Raw genomic sequence first — 24,427 nt, forward strand, 5'->3', positions numbered from 1 at the left:
CTCCATGGGATGGCGGGGCAGCTGGAGCGAGCTCCAGAAGCCTCTGCGCCACCTGGCGCTGCCAGTCCTGGAGGCCCAACTTGGTCTGCACCATGTTGTGCAAGTCCTCAGCTGCACCTCGAGCATGCTCCCGAGGCCTTTAGCCATGGTCCTCAGAAACTTGGCCGTGCGTTGGACCCTCCCACTTATGGCTACCATTTCCTGCCCCAGCTTTCCTTTGCAGTCGTCACCCTGAAGTAATAAATGTTAAAATGCTAGAGACAATTATTCACGCAAAGCAAGACAAGCAAACTGCAGAAGTAAAAGACAGTTAAATGGTAAATAAAATCTCTTTATGAAATATTGTTTCATACCATTAGATGGTGCTACTGCATGGCACGGTCGAAGTATCAACTGAAGTATGCAAAGCAGCATGATGTGAGTAAGGAACAGTTAGAAGACAATACCGATTAGCTGATCCATCTATATTTTAATTAATCCAGCAGTACTTATGAATAGTTATGAGTACATTTAAGTTAGATCTGTAACTTTTCCCAAAAATCAGTGGTTGAGATAATTACATTGAGTATATAAAAAAAGATTTTTGATAGATAAATATTGACTAGAACGTAAGTAAAAAGTTAACAATATAAACTGCAAAATTAAATTAGGATTTATTTACATATGCCACGCCATCAAGTAGAAGACAATTTAATTTCACAATTCAACTGAAAACAAAAGTAACATTTGCACCATACAAGTGCCAGGCAATGAACATCTCCAGCAAGAGAGAATCTAACCATCTCCCTTTGACACTCAGTGACATTCCCATTGCTGAACCCCACTATTAACATCCTGTGGGTTACCGTTGACCAGAAACTGAGCAAGGCCAGCTCTATAAATACTGCGATTACAAGAACAGATCTGTGGCTTGGAACTCTGCAGTGAGTAACTCACCTCCTGACTTTCCAAGGCTGATCTACCATCTACAAGGCACAAGTCAGGAGTGTGATGGAATAATCTCCGCTTGCCTGGATGAATGCAGCTTCAACACCACTCAATAAGATTGACGCCATCCAGGAGAAAACAACCTGCTTGAGTGGCACTCCATACACTACTTTAAATATTCATTCCCTCTGCCACCAACGCACCGTGACAGCAGTGTGTATCATCAACAAGATGCACTGCAGCAAATCACCAAGGCTCCTTCAACAGCTCCTTCCAAATCCACAACCTCTACCACCTTGAAGGGCAAAGGCAGTAGATGCATGAGAACACCAACATTTGCAAGTTTCCCTCCAAGCCACACATCATCCTGACTTGGAAATATATCACTATTCCTTCACTGTCACTGGGTCAAAATCCCGGAATTCCTTTCCTGACAATACTGTGGGTGTGCCTACACACATAAGGAATAGGGTCAAGAAAATAATTAATTTCCACCTTTCTGAGGTCAATTAGGGATGGGCAATGAATGATGGTTTAGCCAGCGATGCCCACAGCCCTTGAAAGAATAGAAAAATACACAACCTTTTTAGCAGTAAAAGGGGAAAAGTGAATTACAACTGTTCCCTAATTCACCTGTAGAATGCAATGGTGAACTACCTCATTGAACCACTGCAGTTCATGTGATGTAGCTACACCGGCAATGCAGTAAGGGAAGAACTTCCAGAAGTTGGACTCAGCAACAGTGAAAGATTGGTGATATAGTTCCAAGTCAGGATAGTGAGTAACTTGCAGGGAAACTTGCAGATTGGGGTGCTCTCATGCATCTACTCCAAGCATCTGACTTGGCAGTGTCTTTTCTTCTTTTTTCATGTGGACCAGCAGAAAGCTCTCTGAGGTTGAGGAAGAATGTTCCGGTGACAAGAAGAAGATTGAGTAGCATGCTCATGTATTTTTTTGTTGATAGTGTGAGACTGCTATGAGATTCCAGCATCCTTTGCGGTTCTGGACATAGCTGGAAATTGTGATATGTACACAGTGGTTGGAGTGTCTACCAACTATGCCGAAATCGCAGTTAGCTGATCATCCATTTTAATAGCCTGATCCCACTTTCCCACCATATCCTTTGATCCCCTTCACCCCAAGTGCTATATCTTACTGCTGCTTTGGAAACATACAATGTTTTGGCCTCAACTGCCTTCTGTGGTAGCAAATTCCACAGGCTGACCACTCTCTGTGTGAACAAATTTCTCCTCATCTCAGTCCTAAACTGAGCTAGGCCAGCTATATAGGGGTTATCCTTAGATTATGACCCCTGGTTCTGGACACTCCTACCATCAGGAATATCCTTACTGCATCAACCCTGTCTAATCCCATTATAATTTTATAGGTCTCTATGAGGTCCCCTCTCATTCTTCTGAACTCCAGCGAATACAATCCTAACTGATTCAATCTCTCCTCATATATCAGTCTTGCTATCCCAGAAATCACTTTGGTAATCCTTTCTCTGCACTCCTTTCCAAAGCAAGAACATCCTTCCTCAGAGAAGACCAAAACTATACACACTATTCCAGGTGTGGCCTCACCAAGGCCCTGTATAATTGCAGCAAGACATTGTTACTCCTGCAGTCGAATCTTTTCACTATGAAGGCCAACATCCATTTGCCTTTTTTACTGTCTGCTGCACCTGCATGCTTATCTTCAGTGACTAGTGTACCCAGGTCTCATTGCCCATTCCCCTCCTAAGTTACGGCCACTCAAATAGTATATGCCTTCCCGTTTTTGCTACCAAAGAGGATAAGCTCACATTTATCAAAATTATACTGCAGCTGTCATTCATTTGCCCACTCATTCAACTTGTCCAAATTACGCTGAAGGATCTCTGCATCCTCCTCACAGCTCACCCTCCCACCCCAGCTTTGTATCATCTGCAAATATGGAGATATTACATTTGGTTCTCTCATCTAAATAATTATATAGTCATCAGCTGGGATCCCAGCACTGATTTCTGCAGTGCCCAATTAGTCATTGCCTGCCACTTGGAAAAAAATCTGTTTATTCCTTTTCTTTGTTTCCTGTCTGCCAACCAGTTTTCTATCTATTTCAATATACTATCCCCAACCCAATGCGCTTTAATTTTATACGCTAATCTCATATGTGGGACATTGTCGAAAGCCTTCTGAAAGTCCAAATAAATCACATCCACTGGCTCCCCCTCATCAACACTATTAGTTACATAATCAAAGAATTCCAGTAGGCCTGTCAAGCATGAGTTCTGTTTCATAATCTACATTGACTCTGTCCAATCATGTCACGTTTTGCTATAAAATCTTTGATAATGGATTCTAGAATTTTCCCCACTACCAACATCAGGCTTACTGGTCTATAATTCCCTGTTTTCCCTCTACCTCCCTTTTTAAATAGTGGGGTTACATTAGCTATCCTCCCATTTATAGGAACTGTTCCAGAGTCTATAGAATTTTGGAAGATGACCACCAATGCACCCATTATTTCTCAGGCCATTTCCTTAAGTACTCTAAAATATAGATGATCAGGCCCTGGGGGATTTATCGGCCTTCAATCCCATCAATTTCCCCAACACCATTTCTTCTACTAATACTGATTTCCTTTAGTTCCTTCCTCTGACTAAACCCTGTGTTCCCCAACATTTCTGGTATCTTATTTGTGTCCTCCTGTGTGAAGACAGAATCAAAGTATATATTCAGTTGGTCTGCCATTTCCAACTGTAAGGGACCTACATTTGTCTTCACTTATCTTTTTCTCCTCACATACCTATAGAAACTTTGTCAGTTTTTATGTTCCCCACAAGCTTACTTTCATATTTTTCCCTTCTTAATTAGCCCCTTGGTTCTCCTTTGCTGAATTCGAAACTGCTCCCAATCCTCAAGTCTGTTGTTTTTCTTGGCCAATTTGTATGCCTCTCCCTTGGATCTAATACCACCTCTAAGTTCCCTTGCAAGCCATGGTTTGGCCACCTTTCCAGCTTTACTTCTGCACTAGACAGGAATAAACAATTGTTGCAGTTCACCCATGCGCTCCTTGAATGTTTGCCATTGCCTATCCACTGTCATCCCTTTAAGTGATGTTTCCCAATCTATCATAGCCAACTCGTGCCTCATATCATCGTAGTTTCCTTTATTCTGGACCCTAGTCTCAGAATCAACTACATCACTCTCCATCTTGATGAAAGATTCTATCATGTTATGGTCGCTGACCCCCAAGGGGGTCACAAACAACTAGATTGCCAATACCAAGTCTAGAATGGCCTGTTCTCTAATTGGTTCCTCAATGTATTGGTCCAGAAAATAATCCCGTATACACTCCAGTAATTCTTTCTCTATGGTATTGTGAATTATTTGATTTGCTGAATCTATAGTCAGATTAAAATCACCCATAATTACAGATGTTCTTTTATCATATGTATCTCTAATTTCCTGTTTAATGTCATTCCCAACATCACCACTACACTTTGGGGGTCTATATGCAACCCCTACTAATGTTTTTTACCCCTTAATGTTTCTTAGCTCTACTCATATAGATTCCACATTGTCGGAGCTAATATCCTTCCTCAATATGGTGTTAATTTCCTCTTTAACCAGTAATGCAACTCCAACCCCTTTACCTTTCTGTCCTTACTAAATATTGAATACCCCTGGATGTTCAATTCCCATTCCTGGTCACCCTGCAGCCATGTCTCTATATCATACTCGTTTACATCTAATTGTGTGATTAATTCATCCACTTTATTGCAAATATTCCACGCGTTAAAGCACAAAGCCTTTAGGCTTGTCTTTTTAACATTATTGGTCCCATTCCCACTATTTTACACTGAGGCACTGCCAGTTCTTGTTGAGCAAAGGATGTTTCCACACTTGCCTGATTTTGGAGGGCTTTTCAAAATGATGGTGCGTGCATGCTTCTACCTGAAAAGGAAGGGACTGCATTGGTGGTGTAGGTCAGCTGGCTGCTGATTTCATTCATTAAGTGTTATCACTTTATGCATTGGAACTCTTGGAAAAGAACCACGGACTTTCTGTTCCTGAACTTGGACGGTCACAAAGTACCCATAGTGGATTAAATCTAATTTTTTTTTGTAGGACTTGGGAGTCATGTGTTGACACTCATGGGATTGGGTTTAGTGATGGATTGCTTTCAAACAGCCCGTCTGACTGAATGACTTAAAAGGCTTTCTCAGGATTGACTCACTTGGAATTTTAAAAAAATTATCTCACCCTTGCAGGCTCTGAGCTCTACTTGCTGAAGTTGGACTTCCAAAAAACAATGCAATGCAGTCTTCTGTTTAAGGAAGACTTTGACCTTGCTTGTTTGCTGCCAGGTACTCCTGTTTCTGGAACTTTTTCTTTATTTTCTTTCTGGCAAGGTTTCTCAGTTGGGAGATAGGTTCAGTGCAGAATCTGTTGGTCTCCTTTTTCTTAGTTTTGCAGCATTCTCGAGAGGATCAGAGTTTTGATCCTGATGCTGACACCATGAAGAATCCTGCTTTGGACACTATGAAGTAGGCCTTGTAGGCTTGAGTATATCGACAGCAAGTAATTAACAACTCATAACTATATACATATTTATAGTAAAGAGTATAGGTATGGAGCTGATTCAAATCTACATTTTTACCTAGCTCTGTCCATCCTTAGACTGATCCTGGCTCTGAGTCATGCATCTTCTTGCATCATTGTGTGGGCAGTAGTGTACTCAGTCCCACATTTACCTTTTATCTACCGGGCCCTACTTACACCCACCACCTTCCCGTCCATCCCAGAACTCACTCTGATAATAAACATTAAGTAAAGTTTATTTATTAGTCACAAGTAAGGCTTACATTAACACTGCAATGAAGTCACACTCCGGCGCCTGTTCGGGTTAATGCACCTAACCAGCATGTCTTTCAGACTATGGGAGGAAACCGGAGAACCCAGAGGAAACCCACGCAGACATGGGGAGAACGTGCAACTCCACACAGACAGTGACCCAAGCCAGGAATTGAACCTGGGTCCCTGGTGCTGTGAGGCAGCAGTGCTAACCACTGTGCCAACTTGCTGCCCCCATTTCAAGGGTCAATTGAGTTTAATAAGATAATTGACCCCAATAATATGCTGTGCATACCATAAAATGGTTGGTGCGGGCAGTCAGGTAGAAGTGGCTAGGCTGCTTTTTAAAAATATATTTTCAAAGGGGGGTACTATCTTAAGGGGGTGTCCTTTGGGGCAGTTCCCCAATCATAATACCCCCCTTTCTTTCTACCCATCTGTTCTCCACAACCCACTACTCACAGCCCCCTTCCCTGAACTGCTCTAATTCGTCTTCCTCAAGACCCTGGATTTACCTTGCTCCAGGATCAATAGCCCTGCTTGTTGTCCCAGCAGCACCCATTAATGCGCTCTTGGTACTGCCAGGACTGATGGAGCTTCTGGCCAATAGCATGGGCCAACAGTTCCTGGAGGTGGGACTTTATTTCCAGTGGGGGGCAAAGCCCTACATTGCCCAAATTAAGCCCCCAAAGTATTATATGGCTGTGAGGCAGGCTGGTGTTGAGGGCTCCACGCTAACTTTGCTATGGGGGGGGGGGGGTGGGGGCAGTGGTGGTGGAGCGACCCATCTGCCTCCCCGCAATACGCTGCCCAAAAATTGACGAGCAATCCAGTTAGTTCCATTCCCCCTTTCCCCATATTCCAATATTTTTCTTCTTCTTCAAATATTTATCCAATTTAATTTTTATGGCCATTATTGAATTTATGTCCATCACCTCTTCAGGCAGTGCATTCCAAATCCTAACCAATCATGAAAAAGGATTTTCCTTTTTTCACTTCTGATTATTTTTCAATCATTTTAACTCTTTGACATCTGTTTGTCTCCCCAGCAGAAGTGGAAACTGTTGTAGAGTTGCAATTAGCAGGCTTGGTGATGGAATGAATATGGGGTTCAAAACTCAGCCCACTGAGGCTAATTGAATGTTTTCATTCTGGCTGAGAGTGTGTCAGGGGAGGAATTATGGAATCATTGACAATGAAGCAAGCTTTGACTTACCCATTCTATATCTCAGATGTATGATAGCAGGGAAGGGTTTGAGAGGTTGCTAAAGATGGTGGTGAAGTAAAGCAATGTATCCTCAGTGTACATGTGAAAGCAACTGTAGTTGTAGCTTGTAGTTGATGCGGCAACATGCCAATAAATAGAAGGAATGAGCTGAGGATAAATTCTTTGTGAAACTGAGGGACAGAGAGAGCAGCCTTTCTGGTTTCAGAAATACTTGAGATTCCACAAGAATGCCTCACCCATAATCCCAAGGGGCAAAACAGAATATAGGACCATTGTCCCTGTTGAAATGATGTTTGGAAATGATATTTTTGCTGTTGCTATCACTTCAACATTAAAGAAATGTTACCACTGGAATAATAATTGCCCAGTCAACCAGCAGCAATGATGCAGTGGATCAGCATTAATACATCCATTCAACAGCATTCTACTGCATTGCAAATTTCACTATTAATGCGCATAAATCTGTCTCTTCATTATTTTTAAGCGTTGTTATATTCTCCATATCATGAATTAACTCTAATAAAGGTTGGGTTGTGTAGCACAAAGCAAATTTGAATTTCAACATTAGCTTCATAACGTCAGTTTACTTGTTGGGCAAGGAGGTTCTTGCTTGGAGAGAGACCAAAGTAACCTATAAAAAGTACTGAAGTAACCCAATTAAGATATATTTTGTTAGTATTCTTCTGCACTTTATTACATTAGGAAATCAGTCATTCCCCTTAAGGTAAAAGTTGTGCCCTATTGGCAATAAGACCATAAAACGTAGGAGCAAAGTAGGCCACTACTTTGAATCTGCTCTGCAATTCAATTAGATATCTGATCTGTTATGATAATCCTCAACTCCATTTTCCTGTTTTATCCCTGTAACCCTTGATTCCCTTACTGATTAAAAATCTGTCTACCTTAACCTTGAATGTACTTAACAACTCGCCCTCTGTGGTAAAGAATTCCACAGATTCATTACCCTCTGAGAGAAGAAATTCCTCCTCATCTGTCTTAAATGGACAACCTCTTATTCTGAGATTATGCCCTCTGGTCCTAGACTCCTCCCAAGCGAAAACAACCTCTCAGCATCTACCCTGGTATCCTATATGTCTCATTAAAGTTGCCTCTCATTCTTCTAAACTCCAATGAGTACAGGCCCAACCTACTCAACCTTTCCTCATAAGAAAATCTATCCATAACCTAAATCAACCTAATGAATCTTCTCTGTACTGTCTCCAATGCCAGTGTATCTTTCTTTAGATAAGGGGACCAAAACTACTCACAGTAATCCAGGTGTGGTCTAACTTGTAGCTTGTGTAGTTTTAGCAAGACTTCCCTATTTTAATACTCCATTCCCTTTGTAATAAAAGCCAATGTTCCATTTGTCATCCTTACTACCTGCTGAACTTGCGAGCTAGCTTTTTGTGATTATGCATGAGGACCCCTCTGTGCTGCAACTTTATGCAGTCTTTCTCCATCTAAACAATATTCAGCTCTTTTATTCTTCCTAAGTGCATAACTTCACTTTTCCTACATGGTGTCGTCTTCACCATTTGCCTTCCCACTTTTTTGTCTCATCCACAAATGTGGTAAGAGTATGTTAATTTCCCTTGTCCAAATCATGAATATGTATTATAAATCATTGTGGCCCCAACACTGATCCCTGTGATACTCCACTAGTTACAGGTTTTCAACCTAAAAATGTTCCTCTTAGCCCAGCTCTTTGCCTTCTATTAGTTAGCCAATCTATGTTTCTAAATTCATAATTTAGAGGCCCATGATAATACTCTGGAGTCATGGACACAAATCCCACCATAGCAGCTGGTGGCATTTAATTATTGTTAAAAACTCACCTGTCATTCTTACCCATTCTGGCCTACATGTGGCTTCATTCCCAGAGCAACCTGATTAACTTAACTGAAATGGGTGGCATGGTGGCACTGTAGTTAACACTGCTGCCTCACAGTGCCAGGGAACCAGGTTCAATTCCGGCCTTGGATGACTGTCTATGTGGAGTTTGCACATTCTCTCCATGTTTGCACGGGTTTCCTCTGGGTGCACCGGTTTCCTCCCATACTCCAAAAATGTGTGTGTTAGGTTGATTGACCATGCTAAACTGCCCCTTAGTGACAGGGGAATTGGCAGGGTAAATACGTGGGGTTACAGGTTATGTACTGCCGTTGAAATTTTATGTGCTATCTATTGTTCAAGGTTTGTCAAATATAGAGCACTGCCAAGCTTAAAGTCTAGCCAGTTAAAATCAAACCAAAACGTTACTGATTAATTAACTATTGTTGTACTACTTTGGTTTTGATTTGGCGCCTGTTGTTTTCTTCGAGTGCGGGGTTTTGATCTGGAGCTTAGTTTAAAATTGGAAATGGCTTGGATTAAAGGGGTTTGGATATTACGGTTTTGATGTGTAAAGTGGTATGATACAACTGCTGCTTGATTATTTTTATACAGTATAGCACTGCCATATAGACCTGAGAATAAAATCAAATCCTGAAAAGCCTTCACCAATTTTGTATAATATAGTTATATATTATATGTTGTGTATGGATAAAACATAATTTTGTAGGAGCTTCCTGTTTTCCTCGCCATACAAATGATCAAATTAGATATAATGTAAGAGTACATCATATAAAGATTGGAGCTGTATGGCATGTGATTTTAATGGGGAATGCAATGTCTTTTGATGGGATTACATACAAATGAATGGATGTCCAGCTGCAGCCAAAAAGCCAGTGTAAAGTGTTATTTAATTCACACTAAGCTTTCTATGGAAGGGGGAATGTGTAGTTAACTGTATAATGTACTAGCTAAAGCCATACAGACATCGGGAAAATGTGGACAGAGATATTGCCCACTATACTGATGAGGCTAAGAATTACCACAAACCGGACAACCGGATTAACCCCTTATGCAGTAATGACAGGACGGGCGATGATGTAGGTTCACTAAAGGATGAATTCAGGAGATGTGTTTTGGAACTAAGCACCCAACTAAAAGGGATGCGCAAATTGGTAAAAGACAATCAGGAACAAAGAGACACAGAGAGAGAGCTTGAAATGCTCCCTGATGGGCGGGAAGTTGCGTCCTAGTAAAAACACTACCTGACAAACCTGGGTTCGCCCTTAAATGGAAGGGCCCCTATGAGGTTAAAAATTGTGTAGTGTGCTTAATTCACAGATATGTGAGACGGTTGACGTCCAAGCAAGCTGAACGGGTGTGCAGGAAGTTGCGCGCGGGCGGTATAGCCTTTGCTCCATTGTATAACGGTCGCGCGGGTTATTAGTTAAGTGATAGGATGATTCTCTTGCTGCTTCTCACGACCCTTGCCCTGCTAGTCACGGAGGGGAAGTATAGGTGAAATTGTGTAGACTTGGGGACAGAGCATCGCAAGCATCTCTGTAATGATAGTTCTGTCTATTATAACCTTCCGACACATGGAATAGGTCCCTGGGAGGTAACCCGTAGGGACCGCTGCTCGGGATTCCTTAACCATACCATGTTGCCATCTCTGTTGGAGGGGCGAGGTGATTGGGGTCTCCCATGCAATGTAATGTGGTGTCACTGGAATTTTCGGTGTTTAGCTGAGGGACCGGAATGGACCTGTACCCGGCAACAGCAGAGGGCTCGGGAGGATGTGTACATCAACATGAGATTTGGCCGATCCACGCGATCATTGTACCAATCCTCTAAAATCAGACCCCATCACGTGAACACTTTCATGTATATGTCTCACTTGTATGCATTACAGTCAAATTTGAGCAAGTGCTGGGTCTGCTTACATATTCCCATGCACGGAGGAAAGAGGGGAAAGTCCTTCATTCCTTATCCGTTTGTCAACTCCGGGAATGGTTGAGTGGATTTTGAATCAGAATGGAACCCAAGACAGGACAAGGAAAATGACATTTAAAACCCCATCAGGCATGTTGTGAAAAACCAACAAGGGGGATCTATCTGCTTGGTAAGAAATGGAACCATACTTGTTAGCCGTAGCTACTGTACCCAGCAGGTTAATGTCACTAGTGGTGCCTGGGCTTTGGTGCAACAGATTACAATCCATTGCCCCACTGCTGATGTCCTGGTCAGCCTCTGCTCTACTTATATGAGCGGCATGACTGCATATAATGGTACCTATTTTGTCTGTGGAGACAATGCCTACCAATGGCTTCCCTGGGATTGTGCAGGATCGTGTTATTTGGCATATGTGGTACCCTATATTCACCATTAGTGAGACAGAACGGTTCTTTATGATAGCCTTCCCACTTTATGGGACAGCAAAAGCAGCTCAGGAACTTATACATATGGCCTCGACTTTAGAGAGAATTGCAAATGAAACTAGAGACGGGTTCGAGGAGGTGAGCACAGCCTTCTCTGAAGTATCAGCCGAGGTTGTCGCCGGACTGTTGCTTTACAGAACTGATTGACACTTGATTATGTATTGGGTTTCCAGGGAGGAACGTGCGCTATAATTGAATCCGAATGCTGCACGTATATCCCAGATGATTCGGAAAATATAACTCGTTTGGCAGATCATATCAAACGAGTAGCGAAGACAATACGGGATGAAGGGAGCCAATATCATAATTATAACCCTCCGGGATGGCTGGGGCAATGGTTTGGGCCGTGGGGATCATACCTGATGCATGGGTTGATTGTATTAATTGTAATTGTTATTGCTTGCTGTATTTGTATGACATTATTGAACACTTATTGTGATACGGTAACAGCCCGAATTATGCCGAGTGCAAGTGTACAGGCAGAAGGGGCAGACTTCCTGACGAAGGAGGTAGGCCCATATACTGGTAACATTTGGCTCTGAATTGGTCATGGGGCCATGCTTGGATCTGGCCTCGACCAAAAGGGGAGATTGAAGAAGGGAAAGGGTTAATGTTTTTTGTACTCAATGTATTTTGTACCTAAAGGGTTAATGTATTTTGTACCCAGAATGTATCACAAACATAACCCTTCATTGTGGCTAATCTCCCCAGGTTTATACTGCTCCTGGCATTAATATAAGTTATTTATTCATGGTTTCATTCTTTTACTTTTATTCTTATGAAGACAGACAGTCAAATGTAAATGTTGTTTGTAGACATTGCAAGTCTTACCTTGTCTACAAGCTTGTGTGTGATTTGAACAAAGAAAGCAGCTTCAAGATATGGAGTGCGATAACGGCCGTTTGACAGGAAGACTCCCCGCTGGGATTGCCACGGGCCACACAGTCACTTCAAAGGAAAAGCTGCGGGAAGAGCAGGGAACCCAAGACTGCATTGTGACTACAGCTGCCGGAAGACTGGTGCTTCGTGACCTGAGAATGCCAGATACACTCTGGTTTATGGTCAGAGGCTGCCAGTTGCATCGTGCTTCGTGATCAAGGACTGTTAAATGGACTTTAATTCATGACTGGTCTAGTGTTTGTTTCGTGACTGGTATTAGGAACCATGATATATAAATATCCACACTTCTTGTGTTCAGTGAGAGATCTGGTGAACCGCTGTTAAGGTGCCAGGTCTTTCCCGAAAGCTTTTGAGAATAAAGCTCACTGTACTTTGACTTACTATCTGAGAGGTATTATTTACCTACAACACAGGGATAGGGCCTGGGTGTGATTGTTGTCAGTGCAGTCTTGATGGGCCGAATGGCCTCCTTCTGCACTGTAAAGATTCTATGATTCGATGAAATGGTTTAGCAAATCATTCAGTCAAGGCAACAAATGTTAGCCCTGCCAGCAACACCCATATCCCATGGATGAATATATCAGCTAATGCATACTGGGGGACATAATTGCATTTCTATTTCAAGTTAGTGAAACGATGGTTAAGAAAACGTGTTTCTCTACCAAAATTATATGAATACCCCACAATGATTTGTGCCGATGAAATTAAGACAAATTATAAATTCTACTTACGATCAGTCAATATTAGGTTCACCGCTTTGTTTCATTTTTAGAGTCTATTTTTTTTTACAAAAGAGGCAGAAATGAAACCTGGACGACCCAATTGATCAGAAAACAAAAGTCACAGCAGCCAGTCGCCTGACAGTTACTCTGCAGCGTGACAGGAGAGGTGAATGACAAAAATACTTTTTTTGTGCTGTTATTTTATTCTGGTACAGAAGCCATACCTTCAGGACCTGTTTTTTTAAAAATAACAAACTTGAAAATAACCTTTCTTAAACTCGAGCGAGTGCGGGAGGGAGTCTGGAAAGGCCTGAGCCGGCGTAAAGTGCAGGACATTCTGCCTTGCCTCCCCGCCCCCTCCTTCCTTCCAGTAACCGGGCGGCCGGGGAAATGACGCTCGCGCCGGGGATGCGGCGGTTAATTTGTCCTCGCGCCCACGGCAAACGGTTTGCAGTCACGTCACCGGAGAGGCCCGTACTCAGGTGGGGCTCCCTGGACGGGGAGGGCTGGCGGTCCGCCAACGCTGTCAGGCGGCTTGCCTCTCCGCGGCGAGTCCGAGGACCATTATAGGCCCTAGCGACAAAGTCCGGTCTCGGCTGAGGAGGGCGAGTACGACCTATTTCCAACCCCTTTTACATTTTCTCCTAATCAAGTGTGCATACTGGGTGACCGCTGTCAGCAAATGTTTTTTTTTGTTTGCAGGCTGCTCTGACCTGCTGAGTTGAGTTCAGTTATTGTTTACCCGGTAGAGCAGAACCTTCCTTGTGATAAACCAAAGGTCGGCAAATTGGCGAATTCATCCGGTGTTGTGTGATGTGAAGCTGCAACCTGTCTCTGCATCTGACTGAAAAACTTGGCAGAAATTGGTTTCCCACGATAGGTTTAAATCCTGTGTTTCGCTTCAGGTGAGGTCGGACTTGCCCGGGTTTTCTCAACATTTGTCTGACGACCTAATCTGATATACATCAGCCTTTTGCTCATAAATATTAAAAATATAAATTCCAATACCTTAAGATGTATTGAGGTTGCTGAAACACTCCCTTCCATGGGCATCATAATGTCGCTGTCCCCATTTTCAATAAATGCTACGAAAAAACACCTTTTCCTGTAATTTGACTCAACTATACCTCGGTTTGCAGACCTGTCGAAAGTAATTTGTTGTCAGTGGGGATGCTTTGGAATGCATTGGGTTGTATTTACCATCAAAGTAGCCTCGCGGTGAAGGTCTCTTCGGTTTGGTGAGTTTCCAAGAGACATTGATTTAATGTTTTAATTTGCAGATAAATTCTAACTGTCTTTTCTAATGTTGTTTGACTGCATTCGCGAAGCCGACTGCATGCAACTAGAATCGCAGTTGTTTGGGTTTAATATCAGTTGTTTGGATTTAATCTCAGTTGTTTGGGTTTAATATCAATTGTTTGGATTTAGTTTCAGTTGTTTGGGTTTAATCTCAGTTGTTTGGGTTTAATCTCAGTTGTTTGGGTTTAATCTCAGTTGTTTGGGTTTAATCTCAGTTGTTTGGGTTTAATCTCAGTTGTTTGGGTTTAATCTCAGTTGTTTGGGTTTAATCTCAGTTGTTTGGGTTTAATCTCAGTTGTTTGGGTTTAATCTCAGTTGTTTGGTTTTAATCTCAGTTGTTTGGTTTTAATCTCAGTTGTTTGGTTTTAATCTCAGTTGTTTGGGTTTAATCTCAGTTGTTTGGGTTTAATCTCAGTTGTTTGGTTTTAATCTCAGTTGTTTGGTTTTAATCTCAGTTGTTTGGGTTTAATATCAGTTGTTTGGGTTTAATATCAGTTGTTTGGAATTAATCTCAGTTGTTGTGGGTTTAATCTCAGTTGTTTGGATTGAATCTCAGTTGTTTGGGTTTAATATCAGTTGTTTGGAATTAATCTCAGTTGTTTGGGTTTAATCTCAGTTGTTTGGATTTAATCTCAGTTGTTTGGATTTAATCTCAGTTGTTTGGGTTTAATCCCAGTTGTTGTGGGTTTAATCTCAGTTGTTTGGATTTAATCTCAGTTGTTGTGGGTTTAATCTCAGTTGTTTGGATTGAATCTCAGTTTGGGTTTAATCCCAGTTGTTGTGGGTTTAACCTCAGTTGTTTGGATTTAATCTCAGTTGTTTGGGTTTAAACCCAGTTGTTTGGGTTTAATCTCAGTTGTTTGGGTTTAATCTCAGTTGTTTGGGTTTAATCTCAGTTGTTTGGGTTTAATCTCAGTTGTTTGGGTTTAATATCAGTTGTTTGGGTTTAATCTCAGTTGTTTGGGTTTAATATCAGTTGTTTGGGTTTAATATCAGTTGTTCTGGGTTTAATATCAGTTGTTTAGGTTTAATCTCAGTTGTTTTGGGTTTAATCTCAGTTGTTCTGGGTTTAATCTCAGTTGTTTGGGTTTAATCTCAGTTGTTTGGGTTTAATCTCAGTTGTTTGGGTTTAATATCAGTTGTTAATATCAGGGATTTGTTCCCAGGAGCAGGCTGAGGGTAAGAGAGTGGGTTTTCTGACTTTAATTAATTAATTATTTTTTCAGTTAATTTTGGGTTTAAAATCGGAGGTTTTTTTCAAAACCGGAAGTCGGGCCAGGAGAGGCCTGGGGAAGTTTTTGGAGGGTTTAAAAGCGCACCAAAGTATACAGCGGGCAGCATCGTAGCGGGCAGCAGAGTGAGTGGGAAGTTGAGTGAGCTGTCAGGGCTTTGGCTCACAGGGCTTGGACGAGCAGGGGTGAGTTTTTGTTTCCTTACACTCTTATTAACTTTTCACTGTCTTACTTGACATAAAGTGTCCAGTATGAGTGTGAAACCAGTGTGTTGTTCCCAGTGTAGGATGTGGGAGGTCCTGGAGGCATCTGGCCTCCCGGACATCCACATCTGTGAGGGGTGTGTCGAGCTGCGGTTCCTGAGGGACCGTGTTAGGGAGCTGGAACTGCAGCTCGAGGATCTTAGGCTGATGAGGGAGAATGAGGAGGTGATAGACAAGAGCTATCATCAGGTGGTCACACCAGGGCAACGGGAGGAGGCCAAGTGGGTGATGGCCAGGAAGGGTAAGGCTAGGGTGGTTGAGAGCACCCCAGTGGATTTGCCCCTGCACAACAAGTACTCCTGCTTGAGTACTGCTGGGGGGGACAGCCCGCCTGGGGGAAGCAGCAGTGGCCGTGTCTCCGCAGTGGAGTCCAGCCCTGTAACTCAGAGGGCTAAGGAAAAGAGGAGGAAGGCGGTATTAATCGGGGACTCGATGGTGAAGGGGACAGACAGGCGTTTCTGCGGAGGTAGGCGGGATTCTCGCATGGTGGTCTGCCTCCCTGGGGCCGGGATCCAGGATGTCGCTAGTCGCGTCCCGGAAATCCTGAGGTGGGAGGGAGAGGAGCCTGAGGTAGCGGTACATATTGGTACCGCTGATGTGGGTAGGAAGGGAGAAGGGGTCATGAAAAGGGAGTACAGGGAATTAGGGAGACAGCTGAGAAAGAGGAAAGCAAAGGTAGTAATCTCAGGATTACTGCCTGTGCCACGGGAAGGTGAGGGCAGGAATGGAGTGAGGTGGAAGATGAATGTGTGGCTGAGGGACTGGTGCAGGGGGCAGGGATTCAGGTTCCTGGACCATTGGGACCTCTTTAGGGGCAGGGGTGATCTGTATACAAAAAACGGGTGGAACTTGAATCACACGGGGACCAATATCCTGGCCGGTAGGTTGGCTAAGGTTACTGGGGAGAATTTAAACTAGATAGGTTGGGGGGAGGGGAGCTAGAAGAGTTGACTAGGATCAAGGAACTAATTGATGGGGTGGAGGATGCAGGGGTAAGGGGAATTACAAAATTAATGGTAGAGGAGAGGGTGCAAGTGAATGAAGGCGGTAATTTAGATAAGGGAGTAGAGGGAGAGGGTGTTCGCGACTCATCAAAGCGGGTCCAGATAAAAGCTGGAATAAGGACACTTTGCCTGAATGCACGAAGCATTCGGAACAAGGTAAATGAGTTGATGGTGCAAATCAGCACGAGTGGGTACGATCTAGTGGCCATTACAGAAACGTGGCTGAAAGGTGACCAGGACTGGGAGATGAATATCCAGGGGTATCAGGCGTTTAGGAAGAATAGACAGGAAGGAAAAGGTGGTGGGGTCGCGCTATTAATAAGAGATAATATCAGGGTAGTACTGAGGGATGACATAGGCTCTGAGGAACAAAACGTGGAATCATTATGGGTAGAGATGAGGAATAGTAGAGGGAGAAAGACACTAGTAGGTGTGGTATATAGGCCCCCAAATAATAATGTTGAGGTAGGGAGGGCTATAAACAAGCAGATAAGGGATGCGTGTAAAAACGGAACGGCAATAATCATGGGGGACTTCAACATGCACATTGACTGGCAGACTCAAGTCGGTAAGGGTGGAATGGAGGAAGAGTTCTTAGAATGCTGTCGGGATAGTTTCCTTGAACAGCATGTTACGGAACCGACGAGGGAACGAGCTATTTTGGATCTGGTATTGTGTAACGAGGTAGGTAGAATTAAGGATCTTATTGTGAAGGACCCTCTTGGGTCTAGTGACCACAATATGGTCGAATTTCTGATTCAGATGGAAGAGGAGAAAGTTTGGTCCCAAACCAGTGTCCTCTGTTTGAACAGAGGGAAATATGATAGGATGAGGGATGAATTGGCTAAGGTAGACTGGGAGAGCAGGCTGGCAGGTAGGATAGCTGAGGAACAGTGGAGGATTTTTAAGGAGATCCTTTTCAGTTCTCAGCAAAAATATATTCCAGCAAAAAACAAGGATTGTAAGAAAAGGGAGAACCAGCCGTGGATAACGAAGGAAATAAAGGAGAGTATTAAAATAAAAACAGCTGCGTACAGAGTGGCCAAAAATAGTGGAGAAACAAGTGATTGGGAAAAATTTAAGAAACAACAAAGAGAGACTAAGAAAGCGATAAAGAAAGGAAGGATAGACTATGAAGCTAGGCTAGCAATTAATATAAAAAATGATAGTAAAAGTTTTTATAAATATATAAAAAGGAATAGAGTGGCTAGAGTGAATGTTGGACCCTTGGAGGACGAGAGGGGGGAGTTAATAGTGGGAAATGAGGATATGGCTGAGTCTTTAAATAAGTTTTTTGTGTCGGTCTTCACGGTGGAGGACACAAATAGTTTGCCAAATATTAACGATAGAGGGTTGGCAGCAGGAGAAATACTTAATACAATTAATGTTACCAGAGAGGCAGTGCTGGGTAGACTAATGGGACTGAAGGTGGATAAGTCCCCGGGTCCGGATGGAATGCATCCCAGGGTATTGAAAGAAATGTCAGCGGTAATAGTGGATGCGTTAGTGATTATTTATCAAAACTCGTTGCATTCTGGGGTAGTGCCGGTTGATTGGAAAACGGCTAATGTTACGCCGCTGTTTAAAAAAGGAAGGAGACAAAAGGCGGGTAACTATAGGCCGGTCAGCTTAACGTCTGTAGTAGGGAAAATGCTGGAATCCATTATTAAAGAGGAGATAGCAGGGCATCTGGATAGAAATGGTTCGATCAATCAGACGCAGCATGGATTCATGAGGGGAAAGTCGTGCTTGACGAACATGTTGGATTTTTATGAAGATGTGACTAGGGCGGTTGATGGAGGAGAACCGGTGGATGCGGTGTTTTTGGATTTCCAAAAGGTGTTTGATAAGGTGCCCCATAAAAGGCTACTGAAGAAGATTAGGGCACACGGAGTTGGGGGTAGTGTGTTAAAGTGGATTGGGGACTGGCTATCCGACAGGAAGCAAAGAGTCGGAATAAATGGGTGTTTTTCCGGTTGGAGGAAGGTAACTAGTGGCGTGCCGCAGGGATCGGTACTCGGGCCGCAACTATTTACCATTTATATAGATGATCTGGAGGAGGGGACGGAGTGTAGGGTAACGAAGTTTGCAGACGACACAAAGATAAGTGGAAAAGTGAATCGTGTGGAGGACGGAGAAGATCTGCAGAGAGATTTGGACAGGCTGAGTGAGTGGGCGAGGATATGGCAAATGGAGTATAACGTTGAGAAATGCGAGGTTATACACTTTGGAGGAAATAATAACAAATGGGATTACTATCTCAATGGAAACAAATTAAAACATGCTACCGTGCAAAGGGACCTGGGGGTCCTTGTGCATGAGACGCAAAAGCCCAGTCTGCAGGTACAACAGGTGATCAAGAAGGCAAATGGGATGTTGGCCTATATTGCGAAGGGGATAGAATATAAAAGCAGGGATGTCTTGATGCACCTGTACAGGGCATTGGTGAGGCTGCAGCTGGAATACTGTGTGCAGTATTGGTCCCCTTATATGAGGAAGGATATATTGGCATTGGAGGGAGTGCAGAGAAGGTTCACCAGGTTGATACCGGAGATGAGGGGTTTGGATTATGAGGAGAGGCTGAGGAGATTGGGTTTGTACTCGTTGGAGTTTAGAAGGATGAGGGGGGATCTTATGGAGACTTATAAGATAATGCGGGGGCTGGATAGGGTGGAGGCGGAGAGATTCTTTCCACTTAGTAAGGAAGTTAAAACTAGAGGACACAGCCTCAAAATAAAGGGGGGTCGGTTTAAGACAGAGTTGAGGAGGAACTTCTTCTCCCAGAGGGTGGTGAATCTCTGGAATTCTCTGCCCACTGAGGTGGTGGAGGCTACCTCGCTGAATATGTTTAAAGCGCGGATGGATGGATTCCTGATCGGTAAGGGAATTAAGGGTTATGGGGATCAGGCGGGTAAGTGGTACTGATCCACGTCAGATCAGCCATGATCTTATTGAATGGCGGGGCAGGCTCGAGGGGCTAGATGGCCTACTCCTGCTCCTATTTCTTATGTTCTTATGTTCTTATGCGCAAAGCCAAGAAATGCTAAAGTGGAGTCGAGTTTTACTGTACTGTCTTTCTCTTCTGGAAATTTTACATGAGCTTAAATGATGTGTGTTCGAATTTAATTAATCAGAGCTTGATCCTATCCTTACCCAACCTGGACTAGTGCATTTTCTAAGAAGCATGTTTAAAGACCCCTATGTGTGAGTCATGTGTTCTCTCGCACCACAGTGTTGGTCGTATTATACTCAGTCCCACGTTAACCAGATATGTTCCAGACCTTTATACAACAACCAATGCATGTATATATCTGAGATGGCAAGTAACGTTTTCATTTTACTCTGCTCTTTTGGTTTAATTACGGTGACTATTTATGTACCTCCAATTTACATTGTAATTATTCATGCAATTTGCCAAGCAGTTGTTTTGTCCAATATGTTCCCACAGTTTTGGATGGTGGAAAATGAAATGTCCGATTAGGATTGAATTGATTATAAATCATATGAGGTTATTTCCATTGAGAACAACGTGCATGTACAAATTGTAAGCAGTCTGAACTTTCTGCAGACTGTTTAATTACAGACCATGAAAGGACTTTGGGCTATAAGCACATCTTGCCTTCCTTTTTTTTAATTTATATTTTCTTCAACATATTTTAGCAATTTCTTGTGCCCTTGGCAAGCTGAAAGCTTAAAATGGTCTACTCAGTTGTCTGTTTTTATTGTAAAATTTAAATTGAGTGTTAAGACAGCCCAATAGTTTAAAATGACTATAAATAATGTGTGCCAGGATCAATTTCAAACCAAATGTCAAAATACAAGTACCACAGAATTGAGTAGGATCACTCAAAACACTAATTATAATTTTTTTTTTTACATTTAGAGGCTAAAACACCTCATCAGATTAACCAAAAGTTTTTTTGAATTTGAAGTTTTTATATAAAGGGGTTACTTCTCTTATTACAAAATCAATTATGAAAGCGATTACATGGGAGGTTAATGCCTGGGGGACCCAGGAGCATGAAGACATTGTTTCAAGAAATGATGACACCTCTTAAGGATAAAGAAAATGTGTAGGTGTTTAATGTCAACGTAGAATCCAGTGGCTGTGACATGTTTCATAAATATTTTCGCAAATGTAGAACCTGTTAAATGTCCTCATGTGGTATGTGCTGTTTTTGGGGAAAATAAATAATAATCTGATTAACCAGGTAAATCATATTTATAGCCTTTGTCTTTGGAATCATTTGAAAAGTGAGTTCTGAAGAGTTCTTTGTGGAGGCAGCCAAGTTTGTGGAGGGGTGGTTGGACTACCTGTAGTTAACAAGACTGCCCTTGCCTTAACGTATCTTTTAATTGATATGTGAATTGCTATTCAAGTTTCCATTATAAATTGAGCCCTTCATTGGAAAATTGACATTCATGTTGAATGATGGTGGCACAGTGGCATTGTCACTGGATTAGTAATCCAGAGACCCAGAATTCGAATCCCACCATGGCAGATGACAGAATTTAAATCAATAAAATATCTGGAATTAAAAGTCTAATGACCATGAAACTGTTGTTGATTGTTGTAAAAACCCATCTGATTCACTAATGCCTTTTAGGGAAGTAAACCTCGCCATCCTTACCTGGTCTGGCCTACGCGTGTCTCCAGACCCACAGCAATGTGGTTGACTCTTAAATGGCCTAGCAAGCCATTCAGTTGTATTCAACTGCTTCGAAGAAGACACAAAGGAATGAAACCAGATGGACCACCCAGCATCGACCTAGGCACCAGAAACAACAATGGCAAACCCAGTAAAGTTCTCCTCACTAATATCTGGGGGCTTGTGCCAAAATAGAGAGAGCTGTCTTGCAAACTAGTCAAGCAAAAACTTGACGTAGTCATAATCATGGCATCATACCTTATGGATGTCCCAGACACCACCATCACCATTTCTGCATATGTCCTGTCTCACCTGCAAGACTGACCCACCTGCAGAGGTGGCAGCATGGTGGTATACAGTTGGGAGGGAGTTGCCCTGGGAGTTCTCAACATTGACTCTGGATCCCATGAAGTCTCCTGCATCAGGTCAAACATGGTCAAGGAAACCTCCTGTTGATTACCACGTACTGTTCCCCCTTAGCCGCTGAATCATAGAAACCTTACAGTGCAGAAGGAGACCATTCGGCCCATTGAGTCTCCACCGACAACAATCTCACCTGGGCCCTATCCCCGTAATCCCACATATTTACCCCGCTAATCCCTCTAACCTACGCATCCCGGGACACTAAGGGGCAAATTAGCATGGCTAACGCACCTAACCCGCACATCTTTGGACTGTGGGAGGAAACTGATGCACCCAGAAGAAACCCATGCAGAATCCGTACTCCTCCACATAGAACACCACTTGGAGGAAGCACTGAGGGTGGCAAGGGTGCAGAATGTATTCTGTGTTGGAGACTTCAATATCCATCACCAAGAGTGACTTGATTGTACCATCACAGACCAAGCTAGCTGGATCCTAATGGCAATAGCTGCTAGACTGGGACTGTGGCAGGTGGTGAGGGAACCAATCGGAGGGAAAAACATACTTGAGCTCATCTTCACCAACCTGCCTGCTGCAGATGCACCTGTCCATAACAGTATTGGTAGGAGTGACCATCGCACAGTCCTTGTGGAGACAAATGCCGGTCTTCATATTGAGGATATCCTCCTTCATGTTGCGTGGCACTACCGCAATGCTAAAAGGGATAGACTTCAAACAGATGTCGCAACTCCAGACTGGACATTCATAAGGCGCTGTGGGCCATCAACAGCAGCGGAATTCTACTCAATCACAATCTACAACTGCATGGCAGAGCATATCCCCCATTCTACCATTACCACCAAGCCATGGAATCAATCCTAGTTCAATGAAGAGCTCAGGAGGTCATGCCAGGAGCAACATCAAGCATACCTAAAAATGAGGTATCAACCTGGTGAAGGTACAACATATGCTGGTGGGCATGCAAGTAGTCCTAAGCAGCAAATAGACAGAACTAAGCGATTCCACAATCAACAAATCATAGAAACCCTACAGTACAGAAAGAGGCCGTTTGGCCCATCGAGTCTGCACCGACCACAATCCCACCCAGGCCCTACCCCCATATCCCTACATATATAACCACTAATCCCTGTAACCTACGCATCTCGGGACACCAAGGGCAATTTTTAGCATGACCAATCAACCTAACCCGCACATCTTTGGACTGTGGGAGGAAACCGGAGCACCCGGAGGAAACCCACGCAGACACGAGGAAAATGTGCAAACTCCACACAGACAAGCCAGGAATCGAACCCAGGTCCCTGGAGCTGTGAAGCAGCAGTGCTAACCACTGTGCTACCGTGCCGCCCTAATCAGATCTAAGCTCTGCAGTCGTGCTCCATCCAGCTGTGAATGGTGATGGACACTTAAACAACTCATTAGGGAAGGATACTCCACAAATGAATGCATTCTCAATGATGGAGGAGCCCAGCACATCTGTGCAAAGGATGAGGCTGAAGCATTCGCAACAATCTTCAGCTAGAAATACTGAGTGGATGTTCCATCTTGGCTTCTTCGGGAGGTCCCCAGCATCACAGATGTCAGTCTTCAGCCAAGTCGATTCACTCCATGTGATATCAAGAAACAGCTGAAAGCACTGAATACTGCAAAGGCTTTGAGCTCTGACAATATTCCTGAAGACTTGTGCTCCAGAACTTGCTGTGCCCCTAGCCAAGCTGTTCTATTACAGCTACAACACTGGCATCTACCCGTCAATGTGGAAAATTGTCAAGGTATGTCCTGTACATAAAAAGCAGGACAAATCCAGCCTGGCCAATTACCACCCCATTAGTCTACTCTCAATCATCAGTAAAATGGTGGAAGGAGGCTCAGTTTGGGTTCTGCCAGAGTCACTCAGCTCCTGACTTCATTACAGCTTTGATTCAAACATGGAGAAAGAGCTGAATTCCAGAGCTGAGGTGAGTGACTGCCCTTGACATCAAGACAGAATTTGACCAAGTATGGCCCTAGCAAAACCTGGAGTTAATGGGAATTGGGAAAGACTCTCTGCTGGTTGGAATCATACTTGGCACAAAAGAAGATGGTTGTAGTGGTTGGAGGCCAATCATTTCTGCTCCAGGACATCACTGCATATTCCTCAGGGTAGTATGACTAGGCCCAATAATCTTCAGCTGCTTCATCAATAACCTCCCTCCCATCATAAGGTTGGAAGTTGAAAGTGGGGATGTTCGGAGATGACTGAACAAAATCTGCACCATTCGTGACTCCTCCAATACTGAAGCAGTTTATGTCCAAATGCAGCAAGACCTGGACAATCCAGGCTTGGGCTGAGAACTGGAAAATAACATTCATGCCATACAAGTGTCAGGCACTGATTATCTCCAACAAGAGAGTCTCTAACCATCCGCAACCACCGCCCCCCCCCCTCCCCTCCCCACAATCCCCCAAGTCTGTACATCGTCTACAAGGCAAAGTCAGGAGTGTAATTGTGTATGTGGTGTCTGTCTCTTTAAGTCAGCAAAAGAGTTACCTGATTTGAGGAACCAATGGAAAACCAAGAATAAGTGATCATACCACAGGGTGAAGTCCTCTCTTAAGCAGAATCATCTAGTAGCCATGTGGTTAACATAAAGACTGGAGCACGACTCTAGGGCAGCCCCGAGCTGCAACTCCTGTACCTAGTTTCTCTTATTAATAAACAACTTTTTGT

The 24,427-nt window shown here is 43.3% G+C and overlaps 2 protein-coding genes across 4 annotated transcripts in view; one reads left to right on the top strand and one right to left on the bottom strand.

Moving 5' to 3' along the window:
- sbspon (somatomedin B and thrombospondin type 1 domain containing) overlaps positions 1 to 13,963 on the bottom strand; it is a 49,389-nt gene extending 35,426 nt beyond the window's left edge. Inside the window, exon 1 of the mRNA XM_078216304.1 lies at positions 13,632 to 13,963. Coding sequence (XP_078072430.1) covers positions 13,632 to 13,827 — 196 coding nt within the window. The 5' untranslated portion in view covers positions 13,828 to 13,963. The remainder of the gene's footprint in view (positions 1 to 13,631) is intronic.
- Positions 12,981 to 24,427, top strand: part of LOC144495804 (ATP-binding cassette sub-family C member 8-like) — a 201,691-nt gene continuing 190,244 nt past the window's right edge. The window contains exon 1 of one of the 3 annotated variants that reach the window (XM_078216299.1): positions 12,981 to 13,055. The gene's annotated coding sequence lies outside the window, so the exon portion shown is untranslated. Of the gene's footprint in view, positions 13,056 to 13,090; positions 13,499 to 24,427 lie in introns of those variants that run through there. The other 2 variants (XM_078216298.1, XM_078216300.1) reach the window with 2 other exon arrangements.

This window comes from Mustelus asterias, chromosome 7 (genome assembly GCF_964213995.1).
Source record: "Mustelus asterias chromosome 7, sMusAst1.hap1.1, whole genome shotgun sequence".
In the NCBI taxonomy this organism is placed as follows: Eukaryota; Metazoa; Chordata; class Chondrichthyes; order Carcharhiniformes; family Triakidae; genus Mustelus; species Mustelus asterias.